This window comes from Calidris pugnax, unplaced genomic scaffold, assembly GCF_001431845.1.
Source record: "Calidris pugnax isolate Ruff unplaced genomic scaffold, ASM143184v1 scaffold81, whole genome shotgun sequence".
Taxonomy (NCBI): domain Eukaryota; kingdom Metazoa; phylum Chordata; class Aves; order Charadriiformes; family Scolopacidae; genus Calidris; species Calidris pugnax.
The window spans coordinates 12,004,402-12,021,605 of NW_015090880.1; the positions used below are offsets into that span (position 1 = coordinate 12,004,402).

At 39.2% G+C, this 17,204-nt stretch overlaps 1 protein-coding gene across 1 annotated transcript in view; it reads right to left on the reverse strand.

The window, feature by feature from the left end:
• Positions 1 to 5,516: 5,516 nt before the first annotated feature.
• Positions 5,517 to 17,204, reverse strand: part of LOC106890844 (netrin-4-like) — a 49,072-nt gene continuing 37,384 nt past the window's right edge. The window contains exons 6-10 of the mRNA XM_014946909.1: positions 13,629 to 13,842; positions 12,720 to 12,856; positions 11,637 to 11,705; positions 10,327 to 10,497; positions 5,517 to 9,567 (exon numbers count right to left, since the gene is read on the reverse strand). Of these exons, the coding sequence (XP_014802395.1) occupies positions 9,431 to 9,567; positions 10,327 to 10,497; positions 11,637 to 11,705; positions 12,720 to 12,856; positions 13,629 to 13,842 (728 nt within the window). The 3' untranslated portion in view covers positions 5,517 to 9,430. The remainder of the gene's footprint in view (positions 9,568 to 10,326; positions 10,498 to 11,636; positions 11,706 to 12,719; positions 12,857 to 13,628; positions 13,843 to 17,204) is intronic.

A 17,204-nucleotide genomic window follows, 5' to 3' on the forward strand; every position in this document is an offset into this window, starting at 1 on the left:
GGAGTTTTGGTTGTTTTTTTTCTTTTTTTGCTGTGTAAACTAATGCAGTTGTCTATTGATGATGCAACAACTTCTTTCTGTTATGTTTCCCAGCATTGCTTTGTTGACATAATTTTCCTCTTATAGTTGCATGCTTCCATTTTACATCTAAGATCAATCAGCGGTTATTCTAGTATGTAATAAAGATGATAAAATGATCCCTAGCCATATGTGGCAAGCTTGTGAAATCAGCAGATGGTAAGAAGTTTTATTTTTATTGTCTGGATACAAAACTTAGAGCTGCGTATTGCTACCTTGTTCTAATGTGTTTCTTATTTTCTGCATAAATAATGCCTTGGTCCTTAATCTGCCATCAGGGAGCTACCGATTCTGTCAGGGGGAGTAGTAGGTTCAGATGTTCTTGAGAGTGCTCGCATGGAGTCATTTTGTAATGACTTGATGCATGGTGTGTCAGGTGCTTGTGTATGTCAAGTGAAAAGCAGTCACTGGTGGGGAGAGGGAAAGCTTTCATTATGAAGTAATTGTTCTATATTTAATTCTGTGCCTTTCAGTTGATCTCTGTCTTACAGAAACTGATGTGCTGAATGTGATTAAATGTTTATTAGAGTTTAGCTAAAAGGAACTGTTAACAAGGCATGAAGCACTTCTAGATGTTACAGAATATGTTTTTAATACAAATTACTCAGCCTCAACAGTTATATGTCAATATAATCCCAGTTGGATTTTATCCATTTAGTTTTTCAAATTAAAAGAGATGATTTTACTTGTACTTGTCCTACAGACTTTTATCATTGCTCTTAAAATACTGCCTTGTAAAGTATTACTATGTCTTATGTCAATATATTCCCAGTTGGATTTTATCGATTTAGTTTTTCAAATTAAAAGAGGTGATTTTACTTGTCCTACGGACTTTTATCATTGCTCCTAAAATACTGCCTTGTAAAGTATTACTATGTAATATTTCCGTTTTCCAGTTTTAATCATTCTTCCTTGGTTGTTGCATGCCCTTGTAATTCTGGAGTTAGTGCAGTGGTGACACAAGCCATAGTTTTGAAGGCTGGGTAGGACCGTTACCAACTGGCTGGCACCCCTCCATCATGCAGGCCATAGATTCATCTATAAATTGTCATAACTTGCTTGTTAAGATGAGGTTGTTCCTGCTATCAACTTAAACTTGAATCAGTGGAGTGTGTGTCACATCTCCTGATGGGAATAAAGATTGCCTATAAAACTTGTCTCTTATAGGTGATTGTTTTAACATAATTATATTTTAGAATATATTTTAACTACTTAAAAATGGTTAAAGTTAGACAAAATTGCATGTTCAGAATGTGTTTAAAAGTCATGCCCTTGTAATTCTGGAGTTAGTGCAGTGGTGACACAAGCCATAGTTTTGAAGGCTGGGTAGGACCGTTACCAACTGGCTGGCACCCCTCCATCATGCAGGCCATAGATTCATCTATAAATTGTCATAACTTGCTTGTTAAGATGAGGTTGTTCCTGCTATCAACTTAAACTTGAATCAGTGGAGTGTGTGTCACATCTCCTGATGGGAATAAAGATTGCCTATAAAACTTGTCTCTTATAGGTGGTTGTTTTAACATAAAATATATTCTAAAATATAGTTAACTACTTTAAAATGGTTAAAGTTAGATAAAATTGCATGTTCAGAATGTGTTTAAAAGTTGCTCATTAATTTTTTTCTGCTTTTCTCTGCAGTACAGCCTACTTGCATTTCACTTGTGTTTAGTAGCTTTCCTAGAGATACGACCTTACTTCAGGTGTGAAAATGACCTTTTTTATTTTTTTTCCCCTTCTTCCCTGAAACAGGAATGATGTACACAATGGTGTCCAGAGGGAGATGTTTTTCTTGCGGTTTATTCTAGGGATCGTTAGATCTGGTGATGAAGTACGCAACAGTGTGTAGAGGGAGATGTTTTTCTCCCAGTTTATTCTAGGGATCGTTAGATCTGGTGATCTGCCAGGGCTATGTTGGAAACAAGATCTATATCCTATGCAGTTCTTACTGAGAATGTCCTTGTTAAACCTTACAGTGATGTCTAAGGCACTTATCTGATCATACCTCAATGAATCTCTTTGAGGAAAGTTGTTACCCAAATAGGTAAACCTACTTTCTTATTCCTAGGCAAGAAAAAGGGATATTATATGCTTCTTAGACTCTTGTTTTACTTCTCATTCAAATTCTAGCAGTGTTAGTGTGGGAAGTGTAGAGAAACTACCAACAGTTTGTCATTTATTCTTAATCAGCTCTATTCATTGGCTGTGACTTCATTTTGTTGAACAGCACCAGCCTGTCTGCAGTTGTTTTTCAACTGCTTTTAACCCCCCTGCAGCTGATGTTTTCTTAATGATACTGAGAACGTGAGAGAAGATCTACCCAGTAGAGTGGAGAACAGCAGCAATGATTATTTAAAAAGTGAAGTTATTTAAAATATCAAGCTAAGTAATTTGGTGGTTAATTCAGAGCTAGAGCATGAGGTTCTCAAGGCCTGAAACAGTAAGAAGTTAGGCTTTTTTTCTTTTTTTTAATCTTTGTCACTGTAGGCTAGTTCTGACTGCATAGGGTAAGATGAGTAGAGTTCTAGTTCAGGTTGGCAGAATTTGGTTGGATGCCATGCTTGTAGTTAGCATTTCACATGCTGTGAGTGGAGAACAGCAGCAATGATTATTTAAAAAGTGAAGTTATTTAAAATATCAAGCTAAGTAATTTGGTGGTTAATTCAGAGCTAGAGCATGAGGTTCTCAAGGCCTGAAACAGTAAGAAGTTAGGCTTTTTTTCTTTTTTTTAATCTTTGTCACTGTAGGCTAGTTCTGACTGCATAGGGTAAGATGAGTAGAGTTCTAGTTCAGGTTGGCAGAATTTGGTTGGATGCCATGCTTGTAGTTAGCATTTCACATGCTGTGTGCAAAGCTGCTGATTTAGAGTAAGTCCAGTTGATACCATTATGTTTTTATACTGGCAGTGCATAACGTTATTAATGGGTGTTACTGCACAGTTAACAGTTGAAATATCCTCAAGTCTTATGATTTTTCTCATAAAGGCCATGTTATAAATTGAGTTAATATTTTCAGAGGTAGACTTGCAATTTTTCAAATGCAGAAGAGCAGAGGGACTGACAGTCTGGGCCAGCAGAACTTGTTATTGTCCCATGTTGGTACTTGTCATGAAGGCATAAAGCTACTATCTAGTAGCAACGTGTAGGGATAGTCTCCTGGATCTAAAGTCACTTTTAAGACTCAGACTTGTGTATTTGAAAGTGTTACATTATAGTGTTTCTCAGCTGCAAGACAAAAGCATGATGGCAATATTTATCGTGTCATTGATGTGGAAAGAATGAAGACTTGGGTCTTAGAGGTACGGGTTTCTCAGTAGCAGTCTACAGGTAAGGTAAATACTTGTACAGGATCCACGAGAGTAAGTGCAACTCTAATGTAGAGTGGCAAAGGTAAGTATCTGTAATACTCTGTCTTGATGGAGGGGTTTCTATCATGCATTTCTATTTTCATGTCTTGCATCCCACAAATCAACTGTCTGTAAAGAAGCTGCTTTAGGATGTGTTAAGTATTTTTTTTTAGACATCATTGGACTTCAAACCAGTAAAACTTCATGTATTTCTTCTGGGAATTAAACTCCTGCAAGTACCTATGTGTAAGATTTTGCAGGATTGAGTTTTGATCAGTTATCAAATTAACATGCCATTTACATAAATTAACTGTACCTGTTTTGTGTTTCTGTGTACATGTTCTCATACCAAATGTACATGTGTTTGTTTTTTAGTGAGTCGCTCAGTAGAAAAATGATGTGTATCATGGTTTCCTTATGAGCTAAAAGGCTTTCTCCATTTGCCTGACTCTGCTAACACTATCTTAGCAAGAGCCTGATGTTTGGAATGTTTGTGGTTTATTAACTTAAAAAGAATTAATGTGCTTGTGGTTTGAGGATTGCATGGTTTAAAATTTTAAAAATAGATCCCAAGCCTCACATCAATATAAATGTCTGAGTATTTTTAATTGAAGATTTAAGTACAAAAAAAAAAGTGCTACAACACATAACAAATAACACAGTAACTTTTCCAGGTTTTGGAGACTTGAGGGAGCACATCATGTGAATGTTATCAGTTCAAAGAAAGCTTGCATCAAGGTGCACGGAAAAATTATGAGACATGGTAAATGCTACAGAGAAAACGTTCTTTATAGCAGTGAGCCTCTCAGAAGAGCCATGCACAAAGGTTGGGCACGGGTGGATAGTCTCCTGGATCTAAAGTCACTTTTAAGACTCAGACTTGTGTATTTGAAAGTGTTACATTATAGTGTTTCTCAGCTGCAAGACAAAAGCATGATGGCAATATTTATCGTGTCATTGATGTGGAAAGAATGAAGACTTGGGTCTTAGAGGTACGGGTTTCTCAGTAGAAGCCTACAGGTAAGGTAAATACTTGTACAGGATCCACGAGAGTAAGTGCAACTCTAATGTAGAGTGGCAAAGGTAAGTATCTGTAATACTCTGCCTTGATGGAGGCATTTCTATCATGCATTTCTATTTTCATGTCTTGCATCTGTAAAGAAGCTGCTTTGGGATGTGTTAAATATTTTTTTCGACATCATTGGACCTCAAACCAGTAAAACTTCGTGTATTTCTTCTGGGAATTAAACTCCTGCAGTGTAAGATTTTGCAGGATTGAGTTTTGATCAGTTATCAAATTAACATGCCATTTACATAAATTAACTGTACCTGTTTTGTGTTTCTGTGTACATGTTCTCATACCAAATGTACATGTGTTTGTTTTTTAGTGAGTCGCTCAGTAGAAAAATGATGTGTATCATGGTTCCCTTATGAGCTAAAAGGCTTTCTCCATTTGCCTGACTCTGCTAACACTATCTTAGCAAGAGCCTGATGTTTGGAATGTTTGTGGTTTATTAACTTAAAAAGAATTAATGTGCTTGTGGTTTGAGGATTGCATGGTTTAAAATTTTAAATGTAAAGAAGCTGCTTTGGGATGTGTTAAATATTTTTTTCGACATCATTGGACCTCAAACCAGTAAAACTTCGTGTATTTCTTCTGGGAATTAAACTCCTGCAAGTACCTATGTGTAAGATTTTGCAGGATTGAGTTTTGATCAGTTATCAAATTAACATGCCATTTACATAAATTAACTGTACCTGGTTTGTGTTTCTAATCTGTACATGTTCTCATACCAAATGTATGTTTGTTTGTTTTTTAGTGAGTCGCTCAGTAGAATTTTGTGTTTCTGTGTACATGTTCTCATACCAAATGTACATGTGTTTGTTTTTTAGTGAGTCGCTCAGTAGAAAAATGATGTGTATCATGGTTCCCTTATGAGCTAAAAGGCTTTCTCCATTTGCCTGACTCTGCTAACACTATCTTAGCAAGAGCCTGATGTTTGGAATGTTTGTGGTTTATTAACTTAAAAAGAATTAATGTGTTTGAGGATTGCATGGTTTAAAATTTTAAAAATAGATCCCAAGCCTCACATCAATATAAATGTCTGAGTATTTTTAATTGAAGTTTTAAGTACAAAAAAAAAAGTGCTACAACACATAACAAATAACACAGTAACTTTTCCAGGTTTTGGAGACTTGAGGGAGCACATCATGTGAATGTTATCAGTTCAAAGAAAGCTTGCATCAAGGTGCACGGAAAAATTATGAGACATGGTAAATGCTACAGAGAAAACGTTCTTTATAGCAGTGAGCCTCTCAGAAGAGCCATGTACAAAGGTTGTGCACGGGTACATTTTCCTTCTTAGCTGCCTGCTAAGAGCAGAAGCTGGAGAAGTGTTAGTTGGTACATTGCAGTTAGGGCTCAGCATTCACAATGGCCATTTAATGAACTAGTTTGATGCTTTAAGGGTTCGCATTGCCAGAATGACCATGTATTCCTGGATACACCTACAGCTGTGAGAGAGCTGCTGTGACCTCCAGCATCCTGAGTTTGCTGCTATCTGTGGAAAGTTGCATCTTCTTTTGCTTCAAGCTATCACCTGCCTTATTACAAATTTTCCACAGCTTTCCAGACTTCTTTTCTTCTGAGTAAAGGCTTTTATTTCATCTTTATGTAGGATTTCCAAGTGATATGTCATTGCTACTGTTTGCTATGTGGTTGCTACTGCTTATGAGATGCCTTGTCTATTTGGGTGCTGCAGGGCTGTTCATGTGGCCATTTTAAGGACAGATCCCATGTTAGATGACATGTCCAGCCACTTCTGTATAGGGCAATTGCATCCTTTTTTCCCTGTTAATATTTGTATTACTGTGCCACCGAAGACACGCAGTCACAGAGAGGATCACAAGGTATGTGGTATTGTACACAGGCCTACTAAACAATCCTTTTTTTGGTACAGGAATACCTTCTGTGGTAGTTAAATAACTCTTTCCCTTTCCAAAGTCACATGGTGATCAATTTAAACTTTCTCATCTCTTCTTTAATCAGTAGCTGTTGTAACTTCATCTATGCAGTTCACTTCTCCTTAGATACTTATTTTCAGAGAGGCTACCTGGGTTGCAGCGCTGCAGAACAAAGAGATTGCACATGGTAGCTCAGTGTGAGTTAGAACTTTATTCTTTTATGTTTTTCCTCTGTGAACTCAAGAGATACCTGATTAACAGAAGTAGTGATACCAATAAAAAGTCAACTTGCCGTGTTGACTCACCCTGATGTGCTCTTTTCACTTTCAATTAAATCCCACACTTATGGAATATCTGCTACTCTATAGAGCAAAACCATTAAACAAGAGCTAGTAGTTGGAACTAAATGTGCGGTGTTTCCAACTAACAGAGGGAATGAAGTCGACTCAGCTATACTGGTACTTGCAAGTAAATTAGAGATCTGAAAAGAATGGGAAATTAGAAGGAGGCGAAGAAATTAACTGAATATTTTTGGGTTCCCCCAAATATGCTTTTCTCAAAAGTGTGTGTGTCACCTATTTTTGAGATAGTCATCAATATATCACATATTTCAGATATCTTGTTTGCATACATCAGTGTATGCGTTTGGTAGTCATTAATCGCTGAATTACAGCAGGCCCTGGGAGAACACACCAGGGTATCAATATTCTTGTTCCAAATAATATTCTACTGGCAGTAGCTAGAAATGCTTGTAGATGACCATGTTAAAAAATAACTTTCACCCACAGAAGGGAACTATGCAGATGTTTACCCTCCTCACAAAATCACTGGTCTGGCAGAAAAAGTGGAATATGGGAGTTTGCTTTAATGTGATACTGGCTATAAACCAAAGTGGAGTATGATCATCATTAAATAAGATCCCCTGCAGGTAAAATGCTCTGTGTCGAAAAGCGTGTGCCTTAGTTTAGCTCTAAATCTACACTTGATTTTCATTTATTCTGAGAGGCTCTTTGAGAACAGACTGTAAATTCACTTACACATCTGTATTGATATTTGAAAGAGAACTAGTCAATCTTTTTGTTGTGAGATGATTTCTAGAGACAGTAAATAAAGCAGTTGCTATGCTCTTAATTTCAGTCAGCTGACATTTCAAATTAAGCCAAATTTCTTGGTTTAAAAGTATTTTATTGCATTAATTAAATGGCTTGTTGGAGGTGCCACATTGTTGGATACCACTTTAGGTAACAACAAATAAATAATGAAATGAAAGAGGGAAAGCACTAGCATTGGAGGAGGGGAGACTCTGAAAAGGAGGGAGGAATAAATACTGTTTATGCACTGCTGGGAGAAAAGTGGAGCTTCTGTTTTGTAAATATCTGCCTGTTAGCCATTTCCCAATGAGCTGAGGCTTTTTCTGTTCAACCAATATGAAACTAAAAGGAAAACAGCAACACGTGGAATGAAAGAAGCTGGTTTTTCAGATTCCCAGTGATAAAGAGAACAAATTGATGGCCTAAGCTACAGACAGGGCTTCCATCCGTCTGCATCAGTATTAGGTTTTTCTAGATACCCCGTGTGCCAGTCAGACAGTGCTAAATGAAGATATCTCCTTTTTCCTGAGAGCATGAAAAAATTACAGACATGGAATAGAAAGATGCAAAAGTAGCATGTGAACATGCTGCTTCTTTGTAACCCCCTGAAAGAATAGACTGACTCATTATAATTTCTGCTTTACTTGATGAGATAATGTGCTCCAACCAGCTTCATTTGATTGTGAGTCCTTAAACAGGGGACGCAGGTCTTTAACTATGATTTCCTCAAAATACTGTGTTAGGGAATGACTTAAGTAGCTACCCCTTAATTACTACAGGGTAGGGTAAAACTGATTTAGAAAGAATGCTTTTGTAGAACAGAACTATTTTTACCTAGAGTGTGAATGTTACCACTCCTATACTTCTGTGGAGGGAAAAATAACCCCCATCACAATGGTAAAGAAGCCGAGCTTCAGTGTCCTAACCTGAAGTGTGACCAAGAGGAGATAAAGCAGAACGAAAGTGCTAAGTGCAATCAAATACCAGTGGTCTCGAGCACAGTCTGAATAGCCAGGTTCCACTCACAGTAACTATAGCTACTTCATTTAATACACAGTCCAGCCATGTCATTTACCTCCTGCTTCTGCCTTGTAGCTTTTGTAGTGTTACAGTCTCAACTGCAGCAGTTACTAGTTCCTCACGTGTCTTGGCTCTTTACTGGCTTAAGGCTTTTTTAGCGGTCGTCGCTGTGAAACCTTTGTGGTGTTACAGACTAAATACTACAGCAAAGAGCAAAATGACCTTTGAGAACAGATGTTGGAATCGAGTTTTAGTTGTGGTGCTTTCTGCAGCAGACTGCAGCGCTAAGCACTGATGAGAGCAATGTACGTCCATAAAGGGCCTTGTCCCAGGATAAGTGACAGGTTAGTTTGTTCCTGTTCAGCAGTGGGATAATAGTGCCTTCTAGAAAGCAGCCTGTTATACTGGCGTAATTGCAGTCTGATGTTAAATCAATCTGAGCTCTTTTAAATAAGTATTATTTGACATGCTTCTGTAGTATTATGCCACTTGTAAAGCTGAAATAAATTGCTGCCTGTTAGTGGTCACTTCTAAAGAGAACTACACCCAGGTAATGAATGCATTATGTAAGCAGCTTATACATATTACTCTCAGGCTCTGACCTGAAGTATGGAAACACTAATCCGTATCTTTAGTTTTGCCTTGTAAAATGATTCTCTGGCTGTGTGGAAACAGGCTCAAACGAAGAACTGACTTGCAACCTATGTATGCCACGCTAGTTAATTTTGTATGATAAGGCTGTGCACTTCTTGAAAAAAAGTAATTGTGTCTCGAGTTTCCTGTCTAAGCACATGAAAGGAGACAGGATGGTAACTCTGCTTTCATCACTTCTGCTAGGAGCTTGTTGAATGGGAACGCGTGAACTAACTACACCTTTCACTGCAGTGTTCCTAAAAGGCAAAGTCCAGCACTGTAACTTCTGGAGCAGAAATTATTTGCACCCAGTTCGAAGAATATCTGATACTTGTTTTCCCAGATGTGCTTTCCAGGGTTTGACGAGGCTGTTCATGTTCACAAGGAGTTTGCCGGTCCTAGAGTCCTCCTGGCCTGCTATAAGGTAGTCGGTACCTAATTTTAAAAAAAAAGGCAAAACTTCAGTCAATAAATAGGAAAAAAACCCAAACAAACAGAACTAAATGCAGAGGACTAAATGCAGAGAACTAATCTTAGAGGTCTTTTCCAACCTAAAAGACTCTATGATCGTACTTGAATAGAGACCAGGCTCAAAATTGCATTATTCTGATATTTACCCAGAGATTTTAGCTGTGTGGATTTTTTCTCTGTGGACCACTAAGTTGTATTGCAGGAAAGGCAGCAATAGAGAAGGTTGAATTGAGGAATGTATCTGCTGAGTAATGCAACATCACTCAGCACTAGCATGGAGCTTTGCAGTCTGTAGTGTGATGTTTCTACCTGCAGCAGAGCTGGGAAGAAGGAGGTTTCTGCTTTCTACTACCCTACTTCTCCACTCCACTGCTGCAAGGAGATTTTCATAATTAAAAGTGAACAAACTTGGACCATTCTGATGGAATGCGGTTAAAGAGCAAACCTAGAGGCCTCTCCTAAACTGGTTATAAAAAAGGGGGCTTTATTTACTTAAAATATGATTTTTCTAATTATTAAAGATTTTCCTGTCTGTCTTGGTTTGAAATTAAATTCATTTGATTTTATGCTCTCTGTCCCTCCCTCTTTGGTCTGGATAAATCACAGGACTCTGCCCCAGAAAGGCTGATGGGAAGTGTTGAGCACCAATAGCTAATGTTCATAATGAATTGTCCCTACTGTTTACAGAGGAAGAAAAACACCTGGTAAGCCTTTTGTCCTTACCAGGATTGAGAATGGGACATGTACATCCCCTGTTGGTCCAGGATTCTGGGTAAATGCTTCTGTTGCTCCGAGAAATTTTCACTTTTCCTGATTTCAGGACTTTCTTCACTTTCACAACAACTTCTGCATGGGTCCCTTTGTCATGAGCTGATAATATTCTTGCTTTTATCACTGCCAGAAAACATATCAAAATAGAGACCAACCATGAATTTCTAAATGAATTTTCGTTTATGCTGCTGAAAGGTAGAATTTTAACACCTTGAAAGAAGACATGGAAACAAAAAAACCTGTAGTTTTGCAGAAAGTATATTTCAGTGCTTGTCCACTTCAGTGATTCTTCTAAATAAATTTGGAGAAAAAAGCTAGATTTTTCTATTGAAGTAGTTAACTGATTCTTTATTATTTAGCAACTACTTTTTAATGGGCTGATGTCAAATGCTTGGAAAGCACTTGTATGTACATAGAGAGGGTGGAAAAAGCAGATCAGCAGGTTAATAGTCTGGTTTTTAAATGCTCTGATTCTAGGCTTTATGTTTTGCCATTTGAAAACTTGTGTTGAGCTTTAATAGAGGCCTCCCAAAAATATGTTGTCCTACGGGAAGGGATTGTCTGCTCTACAGGCAGAAGTCAGGAGGTTCCCATCAGACTGCAGGCATGTCACATGGCTAAAATTCCATGATTGCACAACAAACCAGAAAAAAAGACTTTTTGTTTTGGGACCTAACATCTGGTTGCCATGATAAATTTCTGTTCCTTTAATTTAATAGGATCCCATAGCTTCTTGGCTGGGTAGTCTCATCTAGACCGGCCCCACAAGCAGGCTTTGTTGTATCATGACACAAGCACATCAAACCTTTGGATCCCAGAGCTTTCCTTTCTTGCTGCATGTGATAGCGTGAACCTGGTGTTTAAAAACTACAGTATGAAATAGATTGCTGGTAAACTAGCATGGCCATCTGAACCTGCATAATGAGTGCAAAACCAATGGCAGTTTAGATGGAAGGTTTTTATCATTTATTCTTGATGCAGAGGCCAACCATTCTACTGAGTTACAATTCTAGTTCTCCCTGTACTGTAAGGAGGGAAGCCAACTGGGTGGAAAGGAGACACCATGGAGCCTTGCATGAAAACTGCTATTCAGTTCTGATCAGAAGTTGGACGTGTCACTAGACAGAAGAAGGCAGAAGAAATCCTACCTCTTATTTCATGACTTAGCCAGTCCTGTCATTTTTTCATTGCTATCAGCTAACAACATGGATAGAGAGAACACTGTGAAATTATCATACCTTGAGGGCATGTCACACACTTACCATAAGCGTATTTCATTTGGCAGAAGTCAGTGACACTCCCAAGCACCTTTTCTTTGCACACACACTTTTCTAGCAGGGGAACCGCAGAACACAAAGGGTTGGAGAAGAGCCAGGGCATGAGAGAAAAGGAGAGCAAATGATACTCAGTCATAAAGTTATATGTATATAATTCCCATAACATGGATGGACTTTTAGGGGTAAATTTGAGAGTGAGCTCAGTTACTTGCCAATCTGTTTCTTGTTAGGTGATACAATAATTGTTCTGAAATCTGATCAGCACTTTAAAGTAAAATGCAGCCCTCATGGGGTCTATTGTACAGTTAATAAACTGATACTAATAGAGACATTTGTAAGAATCAGATCCAGGTGTAAATCATGTAAGTAATAATGCCTTTGCTTGATGCTATAAGCTAAGAAATACTGATCCATGTTGGTATTAATACCTGTCCTGAAATAGTCAAGATATGCAATAGGTGGCACTATTACCTCTGGGTCTTACCAAGCCATTGATGCTGGTAGGTGCTGACCTTTATACACAGCAAGCAAAACTGAGAACTATTTAAGTATTAAAGGCTCCACCTCATTCTATCAGCCTGCTTGCTTTGTAACTTTAGCTGGATACAGTATACTTCCTTTCTCTCCCGAGCTGTTAAACCACAAGGAATACTTTACTCTTAAAATCCCATTGCATTCCAGCCCAGAGGTGATGCATTTCAGTGATGGCTGACATGATCTTTTTACAAATAGCATTTGAAGTTCTGAACAACAACTGAATGCTTGAGAAGGAGCAGTGTAAAACCGTAAGCATTATGACTATAATTACGACAACAAAAGGAGAGTATTTTTTCCGCACAATCTTATTCATCACTTACCAATTTCCAAAACCAAAGTTGGGTAGTACGGTTGGTTTGGAAAACAGCAGTGTGAGTGTAATGATAATCTGTATAGTTCAGATTAGCAGATGTTGCCAGCAGGTGGGGGACAGACAAGCTAGAGATGAGTGGGGGAGTTTAAGTCAGGGTGGAGAGAAGAAAAACTGACAGTGAGTGAAGTTACTAAATGTTCCCAGACTCTGGGCTGTACCTGGGTGCCTCAGTGCAGAAAATCCCTGCTCGTGGTCATTCCATTTCCACTCCTCTTCGCTCTCGTTGGTTGGCATTTGCTCAAGGTCAGGGATTCGTCCCCCGATAGGGATGTTAAAGAATGGCTCGTTGTCATAGCTGGGGGGACACATAAAACAGAAGAGTTGGTCAAGACAGCAGATGGGTGAGAAGTAGGTGTTTGTGGCGCGTGGCTGTATCCAGACTGATGAGTTTGCTTGCTTCAGGTTGGGAGTGCAAATAAGAGCAAGACTTCATGCCATATAGAGACATCACAAGATCTAGGCTTTATTTGCACCTTACCACTGCTGACTTAATAATTTTTTAAAGTAACTATGTGCTGTGCCTTTTTTGCTTTTGTTTGTTTGTTTTTACTGAGTTAAGTAACTCAAACTTAGTGACCACTTGTTGATGTCACTATGAACTGAGGACACCTGCAGGACTCATTAAACAGCAAACACTCAGCAAACCACTGGATTTTTGTTCTGATTAATGTATGTTTAGGGTACAGGCCTGCCCTCTAGAAACAAGAGGGAGACCTTGTAATTTATTTCCCTGGGCAAAGATGAGAGACAAGCTCTCAAGACTCTTCCATCTATTTTGAAGGCAAACAGGTATATTTAAAGATGCTGCCATGGCATTGTGGAGTTGGCTATTATTACTGTAAAAAGTCATCATTTCAAGGTTGCCTTGGATAATACTATAGACTTAAAAGTGTGCCAGTCACCAAACAGAATCTAAGAAACCTTTTATGCTTTACAGCCACCTTTTTAAATGATTGTGCACCCTCCAGCATCCTCCAATTACTGTCATTGCTGCAGTACTGCAGTTAATCTTTGTTTCATTTCACAGAATCCCATCTGAAAGCAAACCCAAAGGAGGGCTTCTTTACCCGTTGAAGCAGTTTCCAGTACGCTGGTCGCAGTCTCTGGCACAGTCACAAGGGCGACAGCCATTTTCTCCAAAGCCCCAGTAGCCCATGAGACATCTGTCGCAGCTGGGCCCTGCCACACCTGGTTTGCAGTAGCAGAATCCTGTCCTGGGGTGGCATCGCCAGCTTCTGCTGAACGTTGCGTTGGCTGAACCCATTGGCTGGCAGGCGCAAGCTGTGGAGATACGGTAAGAGGTGACTGAGATTATGTCCTCTGGGGCCATCTGGTAAAGTGACACTTCTTCAAAGCTGATAAACTCGTGCCCTCTTCCTTACGCTCAGTAGTTTTATGTCAGAACTGGTAAACATTGCATTGTCAGCCTACATCTGCAATATTAGTTTTGTTTCTTTTTAACTCATGAAGCATAGCAGAACAAGTACAACTGGGATCCTTTTATGTATGAAAATCAGTTCTTCCCTACTCTTCTTCAGCCTGGAGAAGAGAAGGCTCTTCCTTTCTCTCCCGAGCTGTTATGCCACAAAGAATATTTTACTCTTAAATCCCATTGCATTCCAGCCCAGAGGTGGTGCATTTCAGTGATGGCTGACATGATCTTTTTACAAATAGCATTTGAAGTTCTGAACAACAACTGAATGCTTGAGAAGGAGCAGTGTAAAACCATAAGCATTATGACTATAATTACGACAACAAAAGGAGAGTATTTTTTCCAGCCCCATCCCTGGAGGTGTTCAAGGCCAGGCTGGATGTGGCCTTGAGCAACCTGGTCTGGTGGGAGGTGTCCCTGCCCACGGCAGGGGGGTTGGAACTTGATGATCTTTGAGGTCCCTTCCAACCCAAACCATTCTATGATACTACGCAAGTCTTGGCTGTACAGGGTTTTGAAGTGGTGGCAGGAAACCTCCACCGTGTGTATATTTTTAAAGGGGCTTGCAGGTAATTCATTTTTAAAGTGCTTTGCAAAAAGATTCATTAGCGTGGATGAGGTAAAAAGTGATAGCTATTGTCCATGTTGTCTTTCCTGTGAACACAGAGATCACAAAACTACTGTTTCCTGTGGGGTTAGATGCAGCTTATGCAGGTGATTCAGATGACCTGAAACATTTTTTTTTTTCTATTTCTGCCTCCAAAGAGTTCACAAATTCCCTTCAGTGCAAGTTCTCAGGGACACATCTCACCACACAATACTGTATGTGTGTAAGGAAGAAATTTTCTATACAAATAAATGAGCAGATTTGTTACAAGGAAGGTGGACAGAAGGAGAGAAGATCTCTAAACCCATTAGATGTATTTTACATGTAACTGGAGATGAGAAAATAGGAGGAAAAAAAACCCCAGATCTTTCTAATGCTATTGCTAATTTGACACCAGCCTGGCAACTCAAGGCAACTTGGCAGCAAAACAGGTAGTTACAGGTCCTGTGTGCAACTCTGCCTTCACAGACATTAAATTGTCATCATCCCATGCCACCAGTACATTCCCAACGTGACAGTGTCAGGGAGTCAGGTGGAAAGTAATATACAGATAGTGGTGCAAAGCCAACACAGTTGACACCTCTCCATCAAGGCAGAGGCTGAGATGGTCAAGCCTTGTGCCAACAGCTCTGAGATTATTGTTTGTAGAGCATACCCAATTAACATACCCACTCATTTCTGATATTCAAACAAGTCTGATTAAAATGAGAACTGAGATAAACTCCAGGCCTTCATATTTCACCTCTTTTTAGTATTAACAAAGCAGCATGCCCTGGCTTTTCCTTGCCTTTCAGAGACTGAAAAGGAAGCGCATCATTACTTCATCCATCTGGAAGAGAGCAGAAATAAAAATCTTGTGGCTAAGACCCGCTTTAACAGAGATTTTCAGTTAAATGTTGGACACCCAAGGTGTTTAGATAGCTTGAATCAAGGGCCAGCCTTTTGGATGCTTATCTGAACCAAACATGATCTTCCAAAGCTTTTGAAGTTTGCCCATCATTGCTTCTATTCAAACTACTTTTCTTCATGAGCTCACAGATAAGAGACCAAATGAGCACTGATTGCACACATCATTGTCCAAGGGGAAGGGACAAAGATATGACTATAAAGAGTGTTAAGTGTAGCAGAGACAGATTCACTTTCATCTGCAACCTCATATCTGACAATCAATAAAACAAAATATCTTTTGAAAATAGTACAAGAAAAAGGGTGAGCAATTTTGTTTAAAGGGCATTTCTCTTATGATCTGCTTACTACGTAGTTAGTTTTTTCACCACGTCCTGTGTTCTTTATGCCAATATTTTTAATAATATTATTACACTCTGCTGTAGACAGATCTCAGTCCGTTGTTTTCAAGGGACACTAGCACAATAGCCTAAGGACAGAAAATAAGCGTGCTGTCATGGGCAATGTACTCAACACAATGAGCTGGTTGGCGGATGGCAGCAGGCTCGCCTATTTGCCACAAAGCAGTCTTGACTTTGGGAGCAAACCCAGGGATTTTGCTGTCAGTTCTGGAGAGCAGGTGTAACAATGAAGTGCTCATTAGCACTGACAGTTTCAAAGGCAAGTTCTGATTTGTTGCTGCTCAACTTGAATTATTTTTGCCCAGAGTTTTGTAGGGCTGACTACTTTACCCTAAAAGAGGAGACACTTAGTTCCATCCATCACTGAAAAAAATGGATGTTGTAGATTTGGGGATAAGGAGGGGAAACACATGCTTCCTTTACTGCAGACAGGTCTGAGCCACAAGAAGTAAGAGGTTGCCAACATTTGGGTTGGCTTGAATCCATGTTTCTTATTTCAGTGTAATATCTCTGTATGTAGTAGGATCTACCTGTGGAGTTTTCATTTTAAAATTCTCATATTTCTGCAACTTCTGGGTCCATCTTTATTCCCAGTTTTCAGGTTTCGTCAATTAGGGACACATAACAGACGTGTAAATCATTAGCATTGTTAGACTACCTATCACTAATGTATACTAGGTCCTGATTCAAGGAGATGACACCTCCTCCCATCCTATCCCTAAGGGAAAGTATTACAGGACAGTGACTGACAGCAGTGGCAGAAGCTGTAGGAAAAAAGTGTTTGGGTTGAGTTTTTTCCCCCCTTATTTTGGGGCTACAGTTCAGGAAAGCCAATGTTCCAAATGAACTGTGGGGCATATTTCCCAATTAGAAACCGGGGCAGCTTCTGGTAGATCAGAAAGGAAGCTGAATCAATAAATGTACAACACTTTCAGATGAGTTATACAAGTGGCTTGTGAACGCTTCACTCAGTCTGTGTTTATTTAGCATTTCAGCGTGGGTGTGTACATTGTCTGGCTTCCAGAGTGTTACGGGCAAAATCCCAGTTGTGCATCTAAGGTAACTCCCAAAATAAGAGCCCACATGTCATATGCTAAAGGGGAAGCTGTTGATGACTGAGTTTTATCTGCTTAATAGTACCTCAGATTGCAGATAAACCTCAAAATTAAAGAAACATAAAAAGTAAGTTTCCAAAACCTCATGCTTTTATGTTTCCCAATATTTGACCACACAGCATCTTTCCCTGCTGGTTTTTGCTTCTTTTCTCTTGGCAAACCCGAGTTTTCTCTCCGTCCGC